At 41.1% G+C, this 13,766-nt stretch overlaps 1 protein-coding gene across 4 annotated transcripts in view; it reads right to left on the bottom strand.

Moving 5' to 3' along the window:
• Positions 1-265: 265 nt before the first annotated feature.
• Positions 266-13,766, bottom strand: part of LOC128642352 (microfibril-associated glycoprotein 4) — a 51,029-nt gene continuing 37,528 nt past the window's right edge. For all 4 annotated transcript variants that reach the window (XM_053695097.1, XM_053695098.1, XM_053695099.1 and 1 more), the window contains exon 7: positions 266-552. In XM_053695097.1, coding sequence (XP_053551072.1) covers positions 302-552 — 251 coding nt within the window. In that variant the 3' untranslated portion in view covers positions 266-301. The remainder of the gene's footprint in view (positions 553-13,766) is intronic.

Here is a 13,766-nt window from a genome sequence, read left to right as displayed (position 1 = left end):
AGCTTTCAAAGCCTTTAAATCAGTCTAGGACTATTTGTAATCCCAGCTTAAACCTGCCAGGAAATATTTAATTACCCTGTGCCTAGTATCTCAGACCCTGCACACATAATATCAAACATTTAAAAAAATTATGAAATAAAAATGCTTTATTTTTTATTATTATTTTTTTGAAAAAAGCAAAACAAATATATTTCTTAATAGACAGAATTGTTTAAACTGTATTTTGCAGACAAATATAAGTTGTGAAGAGTTGTTTGTTCAGCAGTAATATCAGCGCACACTCAGGATGGTGATGTGAGGGTTACTCGGCTGGCGCTATCTTCATCTCACATGTCTTTAGGGAGTAGTATTGTCCTTTCCAGGGAGACCACGTCATGCCAGTTGCATACTCCGTGGTTTCACCTTTCAGATATTTACCATTCAAGTTTGCGCTGTGGCAGTTGCTGTACCAAGATGCCCCCTTAAAGATCAAAGCACAGTTTGCATGATATATATCTCCATCTCGGTCGTAAGTGGAGAATTTCATACCGTTTTGTGTTGCTAGACCATTTCCTGGAAAAAAAAAATTCACCTTAAACATTTCAAACATTAAAGGCTAAATTACAGGAGGCATGCTAACTTTATATTGCGCCCGCATTAACATGCAAGAGCATTTGCATTTTACGCTCTTCAAGTTAGCGCAACTGAAGACCTCACATAATGGATAAGGGGGGCGATTTAACAAGGGCCAAATGGTCCCTGATCCCCCTGTTTCCGAGCGAGCCTTCAGTCTCACCAGAAACAACAGTTAAGAAGCAGCTGTCTTAAGACCACTGCTTCTTAACTAGTCCGCCGCCTCTGATGCGGCGGAGAGCAATCAACCCGATCAGATACGATCAGGTTGATTGACACCCCCGAATCTGTAGGGGGCAGCATTTAACAGTTCACCAGAACCATTTAGCTATGTCGGGCAGACATCATTTGCTACAGCTAATCATGTCCGCCCACCATTTGATAATTCGGAGCCAAGGAGTTAAAAGTTGCACCAAGCACAACATAAATACATGAAAATATACAGTTACACTCATATATACACTGATAAAAATTATTCATAAAAATATTACAAAAAAGATATAAGGGTTCAGAGGTATATGGTATATAGATCAACTGCTCCCCAGTGGATCTATTATTTTTTTTATCTCTGAGCAAAGGATCATTTATACTTTCAATGAGTGTGAATCACTTATTAAAGGGATAGGAAAGTCAAAATTATACTTGCATGATTCAGATAGAGCATGTAATGTTAAGACACTTTTAAATTCACTTCTATTATCAAATGTGCTTCGTTCTCTTGGTATACCTTGTTAAAAAAGAATATGCACATATCCTACACTAGTGGGGACTAGCTACTGATTGGTGCCTGCACACATTTGTCTCTTGTGATTGGCTAACTAGATGTGTCTAGCTAAGAACAGTCAGGAAGGTGACAGCATAAATCTAATATTTATTAGATAAGACAAATAACGGGCAACGTTTCGGGCAACGTATTCATGCCATGCCAAACAAACAATTCTCACACCTTTATATACCTAAACACCACTAGGTGGCGATAGAGAGAATTTAACCCTATCAATACATCAAATGTTAAAAAAACATACATACACAGATTGTAGCATTATTACATTACATTTCATGTAAATACATCTCATCTTTTAAATCATTTGATATGTTTACAGAGACATTTTTAATCTATTTGGTTGCCAAAAGCATTATTTCTATATTCTATATTATATAGAAAAATAGAAAGATCCCATTCTTTGTTCATTCCTTTAGGGGTAAGTGTCCCTAATATTAGGGACACTTACCCCTAAAGGAATGAACAAAGAATGGGATCTTTCTATTTTTCTATAGTTGTATATATTATTGATTCTTTTTGCCTGTTGTTTATTTTCTGCAGATATAGAAATAATGCTTTTGGCAACCAAATAGATTAAAAATGTCTCTGTAAACATATCAAATGATTTAAAAGATGAGATGTATTTACATGAAATGTAATGATGCTACAATCTGTGTATGTATGTTTTTTAACATTTAAACCTAACACTATACTATCAATAAATTAATTAAATAAAATACCTACAATTACCTACAATTAAACCTAACACTACACTATCAATACATTAATTAAATACAATATCTACAAATAACTACAATGAAATAAACTAACTAAAGTACAAAAAATAAAAAAGAACTAAGTTACAAAAAATAAAAAAATATTTACAAACATAAGAAAAATATTACAACAATTTTAAAATAATTACACCTACTCTAAGCCCCCTAATAAAATAACAAAGACCCCCAAAATAAAAAATGCCCTACCCTATTCTAAATTACTAAAGTTCAAAGCTCTTTTACCTTACCAGCCCTGAACAGGGCCCTTTGCGGGGCATGGCCCAAGAAGTTCAGCTCTTTTGCCTGTAAAAAAAAACATACAATACCCCCCCCAACATTACAACCCACCACCCACATACCCCTAATCTAACCCAAACCCCCCTTAAATAAACCTAACACTAAGACCCTGAAGATCATCCTACCTTGTCTTCACCTCACCAGGTATCACCGATCCATCCTGGCTCCAAAATCTTCATCCAACCCAAGCGGGGGCTGGCGATCCATCATCCGGTGGCTGAAGAGTTCCAGAAGAGGCTCCAAAGTCTTCATCCTATCCGGGAAGAAGAGGCGATCCGGACCGGCAACCATCTTGATCCAAGCGGCATCTTCTATCTTCATCCGATGACGACCGGCTCCATCCTGAAGACCTCCACCGCGGACCCATCTTCTTCCAGCGACGTCCAACTGAAGAATGACGGTTCCTTTAAGGGACGTCATCCAAGATGGCGTCCCTCGAATTCCGATTGGCTGATAGGATTCTATCAGCCAATCGGAATTAAGGTAGGAATATTCTGATTGGCTGATGGAATCAGCCAATCAGAATCAAGTTCAATCCGATTGGCTGATCCAATCAGCCAATCAGATTGAGCTCGCATTCTATTGGCCTGTAAAATAAATATTAATCCTAAAATAGCTACAATGTAATTATAATTTATATTGTAGCTATATTAGGATTTATTTTACAGGTAAGTATTTAGCTTTAAATAGGAATAATTTATTTAATAAGAGTTAATTAATTTCGTTAGATTAAAATTATATTTAATTTAGGGGGGTGTTAGTGTTAGGGTTAGACTTAGCTTTAGGGGTTAATACATTTATTAGAATAGCGGTGAGCTCCGGTCGGCAGATTAGGGGTTAATAATTGAAGTTAGGTGTCGGCGATGTTAGGGAGGGCAGATTAGGGGTTAATACTATTTATTATAGGGTTAGTGAGGCGGATTAGGGGTTAATAACTTTATTATAATAGCGGTGTGGTCCGCTCGGCAGATTAGGGGTTAATAAGTGTAGGTAGGTGGAGGCGACGTTGAGGGGGGCAGATTAGGGGTTAATAAATATAATATAGGGGTCGGCGGTGTTAGGGGCAGCAGATTAGGGGTACATAGCTATAATGTAGGTGGCGGAGCTTTGCGGTCGGCAGATTAGGGGTTAATTATTGTAGGTAGCTGGCGGCGACGTTGTGGGGGGCAGATTAGGGGTTAATAAATATAATACAGGGGTCGGCGGTGTTAGGGGCAGCAGATTAGGGGTACATAAGTATAACGTAGGTGGCGGTCGGCAGATTAGGGGTTAAAAAAATTTAATCGAGTGGCGGCGATGTGGGGGGACCTCGGTTTAGGGGTACATAGGTAGTTTATGGGTGTTAGTGTACTTTAGAGTACAGTAGTTAAGAGCTTTATGAACCGGCGTTAGCCCAAAAAGCTCTTAACTACTGACTTTTTTCTGCGGCTGGAGTTTTGTCGTTAGATTTCTAACGCTCACTTCAGCCACGACTCTAAATACCGGAGTTAGAAAAATCCCATTGAAAAGATAGGATACGCAATTTACGTAAGGGGATCTGCGGTATGGAAAAGTCGCGGCTGAAAAGTGAACGTTAGACCCTATTTTGAGTGACTCCAAATACCGGAGGTAGCCTAAAACCAGCGTTAGGAGCCTCTAACGCTGGTTTTCACGGCTACCGCCAAACTCCAAATCTAGGCCTAAGAGTTGTAAATTGAAACAGTTTAGTTTCAACTGAAGATTTTCTGTAACATAATAACAATTAGATCTAATCACCTGTATGCTGTATTGCTATTATTTCTGTATATGTCTATTGTACAGGGATTCCTGCTTCTAGTTGCCCTGCAATAAAATGTTTAATATGGATAATAAGGATTTAGTAAGTGGTTGCAATTTATTTTTTGTAGCCCTTGCCACCAAAATACCTCAAAACATTAAATAATTTTCCTTCTTAATATGAGGAGAGTCCACGGCATCATTCCTTACTGTTGGGAAATACTGAACCTGGCCCCCAGGAGGAGGCAAAGACACCCCAGCCAAAGGCTCAAATACTCCCCCCTACTTTTCTCATATCCCAGTCATTCTTTGCCTTTCATCACAGGAGGTTGGCAGAGAAGTGTCAGAAGATTAGGAGTAGTTCCTTATAAAGGTATCTGCCCTTAGAAATAGGACTGGAGTTTTAAGTAGTCTTGTCAGCCTCTCAGTGAGAGCGTTGTAGAAAGTTAGAGTCTGGAGATGCAGGGAGAGTCTTTCTGCGAAACCATCCAGACTCAGATTAACAGCTCCTAAGCAATCAGTCCATGTCAGCTTCACTCAAGTCCATGTCAGAAGCGATGCTACGGTCTGTCACACTTGAAGGACCGTGTTTCTGTTCCCCGGCATAGATTCCGGTAAGATTGTTTCATTTTTATACACATATGATAACGCAAGAAGACAGGGTCACTGTGTGGCTCCTTTTATCTGTATGGAATCAAGGGTTAATATTTCCGGAGGGGGATTATTGAACAGGGGGGATTAATCAAATAATTTTATTTTATTATGATTATGCTGTGACATGTGTGAGATAAGGCTCAGGCAGATGTTGAAACGTACAGGTTTTCACATTCGTTTTTGTAAGCTGTGCAGGCTGATGGCTTGGCGTGCTTTTTCCTATAGCAGGGGCGGTCCTGCATTGCGCACCATGTGACCGGGTGTGGTCACACTCGCCTAGATTTAGAGTTCTGCGTTAGCCGTCAAAAGCAGCGTTAAGGGGTCCTAACGCTGCTTTTTACTGCCCGCTGGTATTTAGAGTCAGCCAGGAAAGGGTCTAACGCTCACTTCCAAGCCGCGACTTTTCCATACCACAGATCCCTTTACGCCAATTGCGTATCCTATCTTTTCAATGGGATCTTCCTAATGCTGGTATTTAGAGTCTTGGCTGAAGTAAGCAGTAGAGCCTCTACCAACAAGACTCCATCCGCAGAAAAAAGTCAATAGTTAAGAGCTTTCTGGGCTAACGCCGGTTTATAAAGCTCTTAACTACTGTGCTCTAAAGTACACTAACACCCATAAACTACCTATATACCCCTAAACCGAGGTCCCCCCACATCGCCGCCACTCTAATAAATCATTTTAACCCCTAATCTGCCGAACGCACACCGCCGCCACCTACATTATCCCTATGTACCCCTAATCTGCTGCCCCTAACATCGCCGACACCTACATAATATTTATTAACCCCTAATCTGCCCCCCCAACGTCGCCACCACCTACCTACACTTATTAACCCCTAATCTGCCGACCGGACCTCACCGCTACTCTAATAAATGTATTAACCCCTAAACCGCCTCACTCCCGCCTCAAAAACCCTATAATAAATAGTATTAACCCCTAATCTGCCCTTTCCTAACATTGCCGACACTTAACTTCAAGTATTAACCCCTAATCTGCCGACCGGACCTCGCCGCTACTCTAATAAATGTATTAACCCCTAAAGCTAAGTCTAACCCTAACCCTAACACCCCCTAAGTTAAATATAATTTTAATCTAACGAAATAAATTAAATATTATTAACTAAAGTCTTCCTATTTAAAACTAAATACTTACCTGTAAAATAAACCCTAATATAGCTACAATATAACGAATAATTATATTGTAGATATTTTAGGATTTATATTTATTTTACAGGCAACTTTGTATTTATTTTAACTAGGTACAATAGCTATTAAATAGTTATTTACTATTTAATAGCTACCTAGTTAAAATAATTACAAAATTACCTGTAAAATAAATCCTAACCTAAGTTACAATTAAACCTAACACTACACTATCAATAAATAAATTAAATTAAATCAATTAACTACAAGTACCTACAATTAAATAAACTAAACTAAATTACAAAAACAAACAAACAGTAAATTACAAAAAATAAAAAAAGATTACAAGAATTTTAAGCTAATTACACCTACTCTAAGCCCCCTAATAAAATAACAAAGCCCCCCAAAATAAAAAAATTCCCTACCCTAATCTAAATTAAAATAGCAGCTCTATTACCTTACCATCCCTTAAAAGGGCTTTTTGCGGGGCATGCCCCAAAGAAATCAGCTCTTTTGCCTGTAAAAAAAAAACACAATACCACCCCCAACATTACAACCCACCACCCACATACCCCTACTCTAACCCAAACCCCCCTAAAATAAACCTAACACTACCCCCCTGAAGATCTTCCTACCTTGAGTCGTCTTCACCCAACCGGGCCGAACTCTTCATCCGATGGACCAAAAGAAGACATCCGGAGCGGCAGAAGTCTTCATCCTATCCGGGCAGAAGAGGACATCCAGACCGGCAGACATCTTCATCCAAGCGGCATCTTCTATCTTCATCCATCCGACGAGGAGCAGCTCCATCTTCAAGACCTCCAGCGCGGAACATCCTTCTTCAACGACGACTACCCGACGAATGAAGGTTCCTTTAAGTGACGTCATCCAAGATGGCGTCCCTCGAATTCCGATTGGCTGATAGGATTCTATCAGCCAATTGGAATTAAGGTAGGAAAAATCAGATTGAGCTCGCATTCTATTGGCTGTTCCGATCAGCCAATAGAATGCGAGCTCAATCTGATTGGCTGATTGGATCAGCCAATCGGATTGAACTTGAATCTGATTGGCTGATTCAATCAGCCAATCAGATTTTTCCTACCTTAATTCCGATTGGCTGGTAGAATCCTATCAGCCAATCGGAATTCGAGGGACGCCATCTTGGATGACGTCACTTAAAGGAACCTTCATTCGTCGGTAGTCGTCGGTGAAGAAGGATGTTCCGCGCCGGAGGTCTTGAAGATGGAGCCACTCCTAGTCGGATGGATGAAGATAGAAGATGCCGCTTGGATGAAGATGTCTGCCGGTCCGGATGTCCTCTTCTGCCCAGATAGGATGAAGACTTGTGCCGCTCCGGATGTCTTCTTTTGGTCCATCGGATGAAGAGTTCGGCCCGGTTGGGTGAAGACGACTCAAGGTAGGGAGATCTTCAGGGGGGTAGTGTTAGGTTTATTTAAGGGGGGTTTGGGTTAGAGTAGGGGTATGTGGGTGGTGGGTTGTAATGTTGGGGGGTGGTATTGTGTTTTTTTTTACAGGCAAAAGAGCTGATTTCTTTGGGGCATGCCCCGCAAAAAGCCCTTTTAAGGGCTGGTAAGGTAATAGAGATGTTAACTATTTTAATTTAGATTAGGGTAGGGAATTTTTTTATTTTGGGGGGCTTTGTTATTTTATTAGGGGGCTTAGAGTAGGTGTAATTAGCTTAACATTCTTGTAATCTTTTTTTATTTTTTGTAATTTAGTGTTGTTTTTTTTTGTAATTTAGTTTAGTTTATTTAATTGTAGGTAATTGTAGGTACTTGTAGTTAATTGATTTAATTTATTTATTGATAGTGTAGTGTTAGGTTTAATTGTAACTTAGGTTAGGATTTATTTTACAGGTAATTTTGTAATTATTTTAACTAGGTAGCTATTAAATAGTAAATAACTATTTAATAGCTATTGTGCCTAGTTAAAATAAATACAAAGTTGCCTGTAATATAAATATAAATCCTAAAATAGCTACAATATAATTATTCGTTATATTGTAGCTATATTAGGGTTTATTTTACAGGTAAGTATTTAGTTTTAAATAGGAAGACTTTAGTTAATAATATTTAATTTATTTCGTTAGATTAAAATTATATTTAATTTAGGGGGTGTTAGGGTTAGACTTAGCTTTAGGGGTTAATACATTTATTAGAGTAGCGGCGAGGTCCGGTCGGCAGATTAGGGGTTAATACTTGAAGTTAGGTGTCGGCGATGTTAGGGAGGGCAGATTAGGGGTTAATACTATTTATTAAAGGGTTTGCGAGGCGGGAGTGCGGCGGTTTAGGGGTTAATACATTTATTAGAGTGGCGGCGAGGTCCGGTCGGCAGATTAGGGGTTAATAAGTGTAGGTTGGGGGCGGCAGATTAGGGGTTAATAAATATAATATAGGGGTCGGCGATGTTAGGGGCAGCAGATTAGGGGTACATAGGTATAATGTAGGTTGCGGCGGTGTACGGAGCGGCAGATTAGGGGTTAATAATACAATACAGGGGTCAGCGATAGTGGGGGCGGCAGATTAGGGGTTAATAAGTGTAAGGTTATGGGTGTTTAGACTCGGGGTACATGTTAGGGTGTTAGGTGCAGACTTAGAAAGTGTTTCCCCATAGGAAATAATGGGGCTACGTTCGGAGCTTAACGCTGCTTTTTTGCAGGTGTTAGGTTTGTTTTCAGCCCAAACTGCCCCATTGTTTTCTATGGGTATATCATGCACGAGCACGTTTTTCCAGCTAGCCGCTACCGTAAGCAACGCTGGTATTGAGAGTTGAAGTGGCGGTAAATATGCCTGTACGCTCCCTTTTTGGAGCCTAACGCAGCCCTTCAGAGAGCTCCTTTGGCCGCAAAACTCTAAATCTAGGCACTAGTTTCCTCTTTCCTGACCGTGCGGTTTACCGGAGAAGAATCAGTTTCTCTGTTTGGCTTGGGTCATAGGAGGTGGTGAGTGCCCCAGCCATTGGGGGTATAAAGGTGCCGTTTATCTTATTACTCTATAGTCTGTTTTATAAGCGCAAGCTATAGAGGATTCTGATGCATTAGAGGGTACTCCCTCTTTACCTAAGTCTAATACCTGTCTATATTGTGAGGAGGCCGTAGTATACCCTCCTGCTCAATTATGTTCCACATACATTGATAATGTAATCATGTAAAAAAAAGTTAATATGTTTAGCACCACTGAGAAGTCTCCGTCCCGTGAGGTGCGCACCCTACAGTCATCTCCTAATACACATGCAGCTTCCCATAGCACTCCTAATCCTCCATCTGGAGGAGCCCTTTTACCACCAGACTTTACTGAGCAGTTACTAACGGCAGTGTCTGTGGCCTCACCCTGCTAACCGCAAGCGAAAAGTCAAATATTGCTATCCTTCCCAGGGATCATCTACTAGCTTATTGGATTTATCTAATACAAGATTATCCGCTGATGAAGATGTCTCTGATACTTCAGAGGGTGCTCTTTCTGGGTCGGAATCTGCTGCCTCTAGGCCTCCAGCTGTGGAGAAACCAGACTTTAGATTTAGGATTGAACGCTTTCTGCTAAAGGAAGTTTTGGCTACTGGAGGTCCCAGAGCCTAAATTGCCTGAGGAGCCTTTGATTCCTAAATTAGATAGGGTCTACGAGGACAGGGTTGTACCACAGACTTTCCCGGTTCCCGTAAAGATGGCGAACATTATTAAGAATGAATGGTAAAGAATTGGTTCTTTTTCCCCTTCTTCTTCCTTTAAGAAATGATTCCCGGTTCCAGACTTTCAATTGGAGTTTGGGGTTCCACCCCCAAGGTGGATGGCGCTATCTCCACACTGGCTAAATTCACTACTATCCCGCTTGAGGATAGTTCGTAATTTAAAGAGCCCATGGATAAAAAGATAGAAACTCCGTTAAGAAAGATGTTTCAACATACGGGATATTTCAACCGGCAGCGGCTGTTGCTGGAGTGGCTACCTACTGGTGTGACTCCTTATCTGAGTTGATCAAGGTGGAGGGCCCCCTCAATGTCATCCTGGAAAGAATTAAGGCTTTAAGGGTGGCTAATTCTTTGATTTGTGATGCAAATATGCAGATTATTTGCCTGAATGATAAGGCTTCAGGTTTTTCTGTTCAAGCCCGCTGGGCACTTTGGCTGAAGTCCTGGTCTGCGGACATGACATCGAAGTCAAGACTTCTTTCCCTCCCATTTAAGGGAAATATTCTATTTGGTCCAGGCCTGGACTCAATTATCTCCACTGTTACGGGAGGCAAAGGTGCCTTTTTACTGCAGGATAAGAAGAACAAACCTAAGGGACAAGGTCCTAATTTTCGTTCCTTTCGTTCAGATATATCCCAAAGTCAGCATCCCTCCGCAAAGCCAGAGCAATCCAAGGGGACTTGGAAGCCAGCTCAGTCCTGGAATAAGTACAAGCAAAACAAGAAGCGTCAGACCCCGATTTGGCTATTGATCTAGTAGAGGGCAGACTATTGTTCTTTTTGGACGCTTGGTTTGAGGACATGCAAGACCCGTGGGTCCTGGAGATCATCACTCAGGGATACAGGATAGGTTTCAAGTCTCATCCACCCAGGGGCAGATTCCTCTTGTCAAACCTGTCTTTAAGGCCAGAAAAGCAAGAAGCCTTTCTGGGGTGCGTTAGGGATCTCTCATCCCTGGGAGTCATTGTACCGGTACCTCTTGCAGAAAGAGGTCTGAGAAACTACTCAAATCCTTTTGTGGTCCCAAAGAAGGAGGGAACTTTCCCCCCGATTCTGGACCTAAAGTGCTTAAATAAATTCCTAGCTGTACCCTCGTTCAAGATGGAGACAATAAGGTCCATCCTTCCTTTAGTTCAGGAAGGACAGTTCATGACCACGATAGATGATAGATCTGAATGATGCTTACCTTCACATTCTAATACACAAGGAACACTTCAAGTTCCTAAGGTTTGCGTTCCTGGACCAGCACTTCAAGTTTGTTGCACTTCCGTTTGGTCTAGCTTCTGCTCCAAGAGTCTTTATGAAGGTTCTTGGGGCTCTGCTTGCAGTGCCCAGAACCAGAGGTATAGCAGTGGCGCAATACTTGGACGATATTCTGGTTCAAGCACCATCCTGTCGTCTGGCAGAAGACCATTCGAAAGCTCTTCTATATCTTCTTCGATCTCATGGATGGAAGATAAAATATATAAAGGGACACTGGGAGAGGCAGCTTAATGTTTTTTATTTGGGAAGATCAAATAATCAGTATGGCTGTTTATTTATGTTGTACTGAGGGACCACATGGCTTTATGCTAACCGCTTCCCATGCGGTTGTACAGTCTAATGCGAACATCGTCCATGATGGGCGGGGCCTATTTTCGCTCGCTCAGACGTGCAGCTTACTCTGGCTGAGAAGGCAGCAGGCATTAGCTCCGGTTGGGCCTAAACTAGTGTTCTGTTAACCGGATTGTTGTCGAGTCATTTTGCAGTACCCTGGGGGCAGGTAGGCGCCACAGCAGAGCTGTGGCAAGGTGCAGGGGTTATTTTTTCAAATTAAACATATTTTTTGCTATAAATATCTTTTAGAGGTTAATTTCACCCTTTGCTCTTAGGGTGCAATAATTTTTGGCACTATTGATTATGTGTAGCTAATTTTACAGCGTTATTTAACGTTTTTGGGCAGTTTGGAAAAATTTGTGCGCTTTTTTATTCCTTAAAGGCGCAGTACACGTTTTTCAAAAAATTGTTTTAATCAATAAATAAAGTGTTTAACGACTATTGTGGTTATTGCTAGTCTGTTCAACATGTCTGACATTGAGGATACTAATTGCTCTATGTGTTTAGAAGCCATTGTGGATCCCCCTCTTACGTTGTGTACCTCTTGTACTGAAAGGGCCTTACAATGTAAAAAGCATATTTTAAGTAAAGAAAGTGTGCCTAAGGATGATTCTCAGTCTGAAGAGAATCAGGATATGCCATCTAATTCTCCCCAAGTGTCACAACCTTTAACGCCCACACAAACGACGGCAAGTACCTCTAGTGCGTCTAATTCTTTTACTCTGCAGGAGATGGCTGCAGTTATGTCAACTACCCTTACAGAGGTATTATCTAAATTACCAGTGTTACAGGGTAAACGCAGTAGGTCAGGTATTAATGTGAATACTGAATCCTCTGATGCTTTATTGGCTATTTCCGACGTACCCTCACAGTGCTCTGAGTTGAGGGTCAGAGAATTGCTGTCTGAGGGAGAACTTTTAGATTCAGGAAAGATATTATCTCAGACAGATTCGGACGTCATGTCCTTTTAATTTAAGCTGGAACTACTCTGCCTGTTACTTCGGGAGGTTTAAGCGACTCTGGATGATTGTGACCCTATTGTGATACCACCAGAGAAATTGTGTAAGATGGACAAATATCTAGAGGTGCCTACTTACACTGATGTTTTTCTGGTTCCTAAAAGAATTTCGGAAATTGTAAAAAAGGAATGGGATAGACCAGGTATACCGTTCTCTCCTCCTCCTAATTTTAAGAAAATGTTTCCCATATCAGACACCATTCGGGACTCTTGGCAGTCGGTCCCTAAGATGGAGGGAGCTATATCTACCCTGGCTAAGTGTACAACTATACCTATTGAGGACAGTTGTGCTTTCAAAGACCCTATGGATAAAAAGTTAGAGGGTCTTCTAAAGAAATTATTTATTCATCAGGGTTTTCTTTTACAACCTACAGCCTGCATTGTTCCAGTTACTACTGCAGCAGCTTTCTGGTTTAATGCTCTAGAAGAGTCTCTGAAGGTAGAGACCCCATTAGAGGATATTTTGGATAGAATTAAGGTGCTCAAGCTAGCTTATTCTTTCATTACAGATGCCGCTTTTCAAATTGCTAAATTAGCGGCGAAAAATGCAGGATTTGCCATTTTAGCACGTAGAGTGTTATGGCTCAAATCGTGGTCTGCTGATGTGTCATCAAAATCTAAGCTTTTAGTTATTCCTTTCAAGGGCAAGACCCTATTCGGGCCTAAATTGAAGGAAATTATTTCTGACATTACTGGAGGTAAAGGTCACGCCCTACCTCAGGATAAGTCTGTTAAGATGAGGGGCAAACAAAATAATTTTCGTTCCTTTCGAAATTTTAAAGAAATGCCCTCTGCTTCCTCTTCCTCCACAAAGCAGGAAGGGAATTTTGCTCAATCCAAGTCCGTCTGGAGACCCAACCAGGCTTGGAATAAAGGTAAACAATCCAAGAAACCCGCTGCTACTACAAAGACAGCATGAAGGGACGGCCCCTGATCCGGGACCGGATCTTGTAGGGGGCAGACTTTCTTTCTTTACCCAGGCTTGGGCGAGAGATGTTCAGGACCCATGGGCATTGGAAATCGTGACCCACGGGTATCAACTGGAATTAAAGGATTTTCTCTCAAGAGGGAGATTTAATCTTTCACGATTGTCTGTAGACCAGATAATAAGAGAGGCGTTCTTACGCTGTGTAGAAGACCTCTCTACCATGGGAGTAATTTGTTCAGTTCCAAAACTGGAGCAGGGACAGGGGTTTTACTCAAATCTCTTTGTGGTTCCCAAAAAAGAGGGAACTTTCAGACCCATTTTAGATCTCAAGTGTCTAAACAAGTTTCTCAGAGTCCCATCGTTCAAGATGGAGACTATACGAACAATCTTACCAATGATCCAGGAGGGTCAATATATGACTACCGTGGACTTGAAGGATGCATACCTTCATATCCTTATTCATAAGGATCATCATCAATTCCTAAGGTTTGCCTTCCTGGACAAACATTCTCAGTTCG

Source organism: Bombina bombina, chromosome 11, assembly GCF_027579735.1.
Source record: "Bombina bombina isolate aBomBom1 chromosome 11, aBomBom1.pri, whole genome shotgun sequence".
Taxonomy (NCBI): domain Eukaryota; kingdom Metazoa; phylum Chordata; class Amphibia; order Anura; family Bombinatoridae; genus Bombina; species Bombina bombina.
Note: the sequence above shows the minus strand (reverse complement) of the source record. Positions and strands in the feature narration are given on the sequence as shown.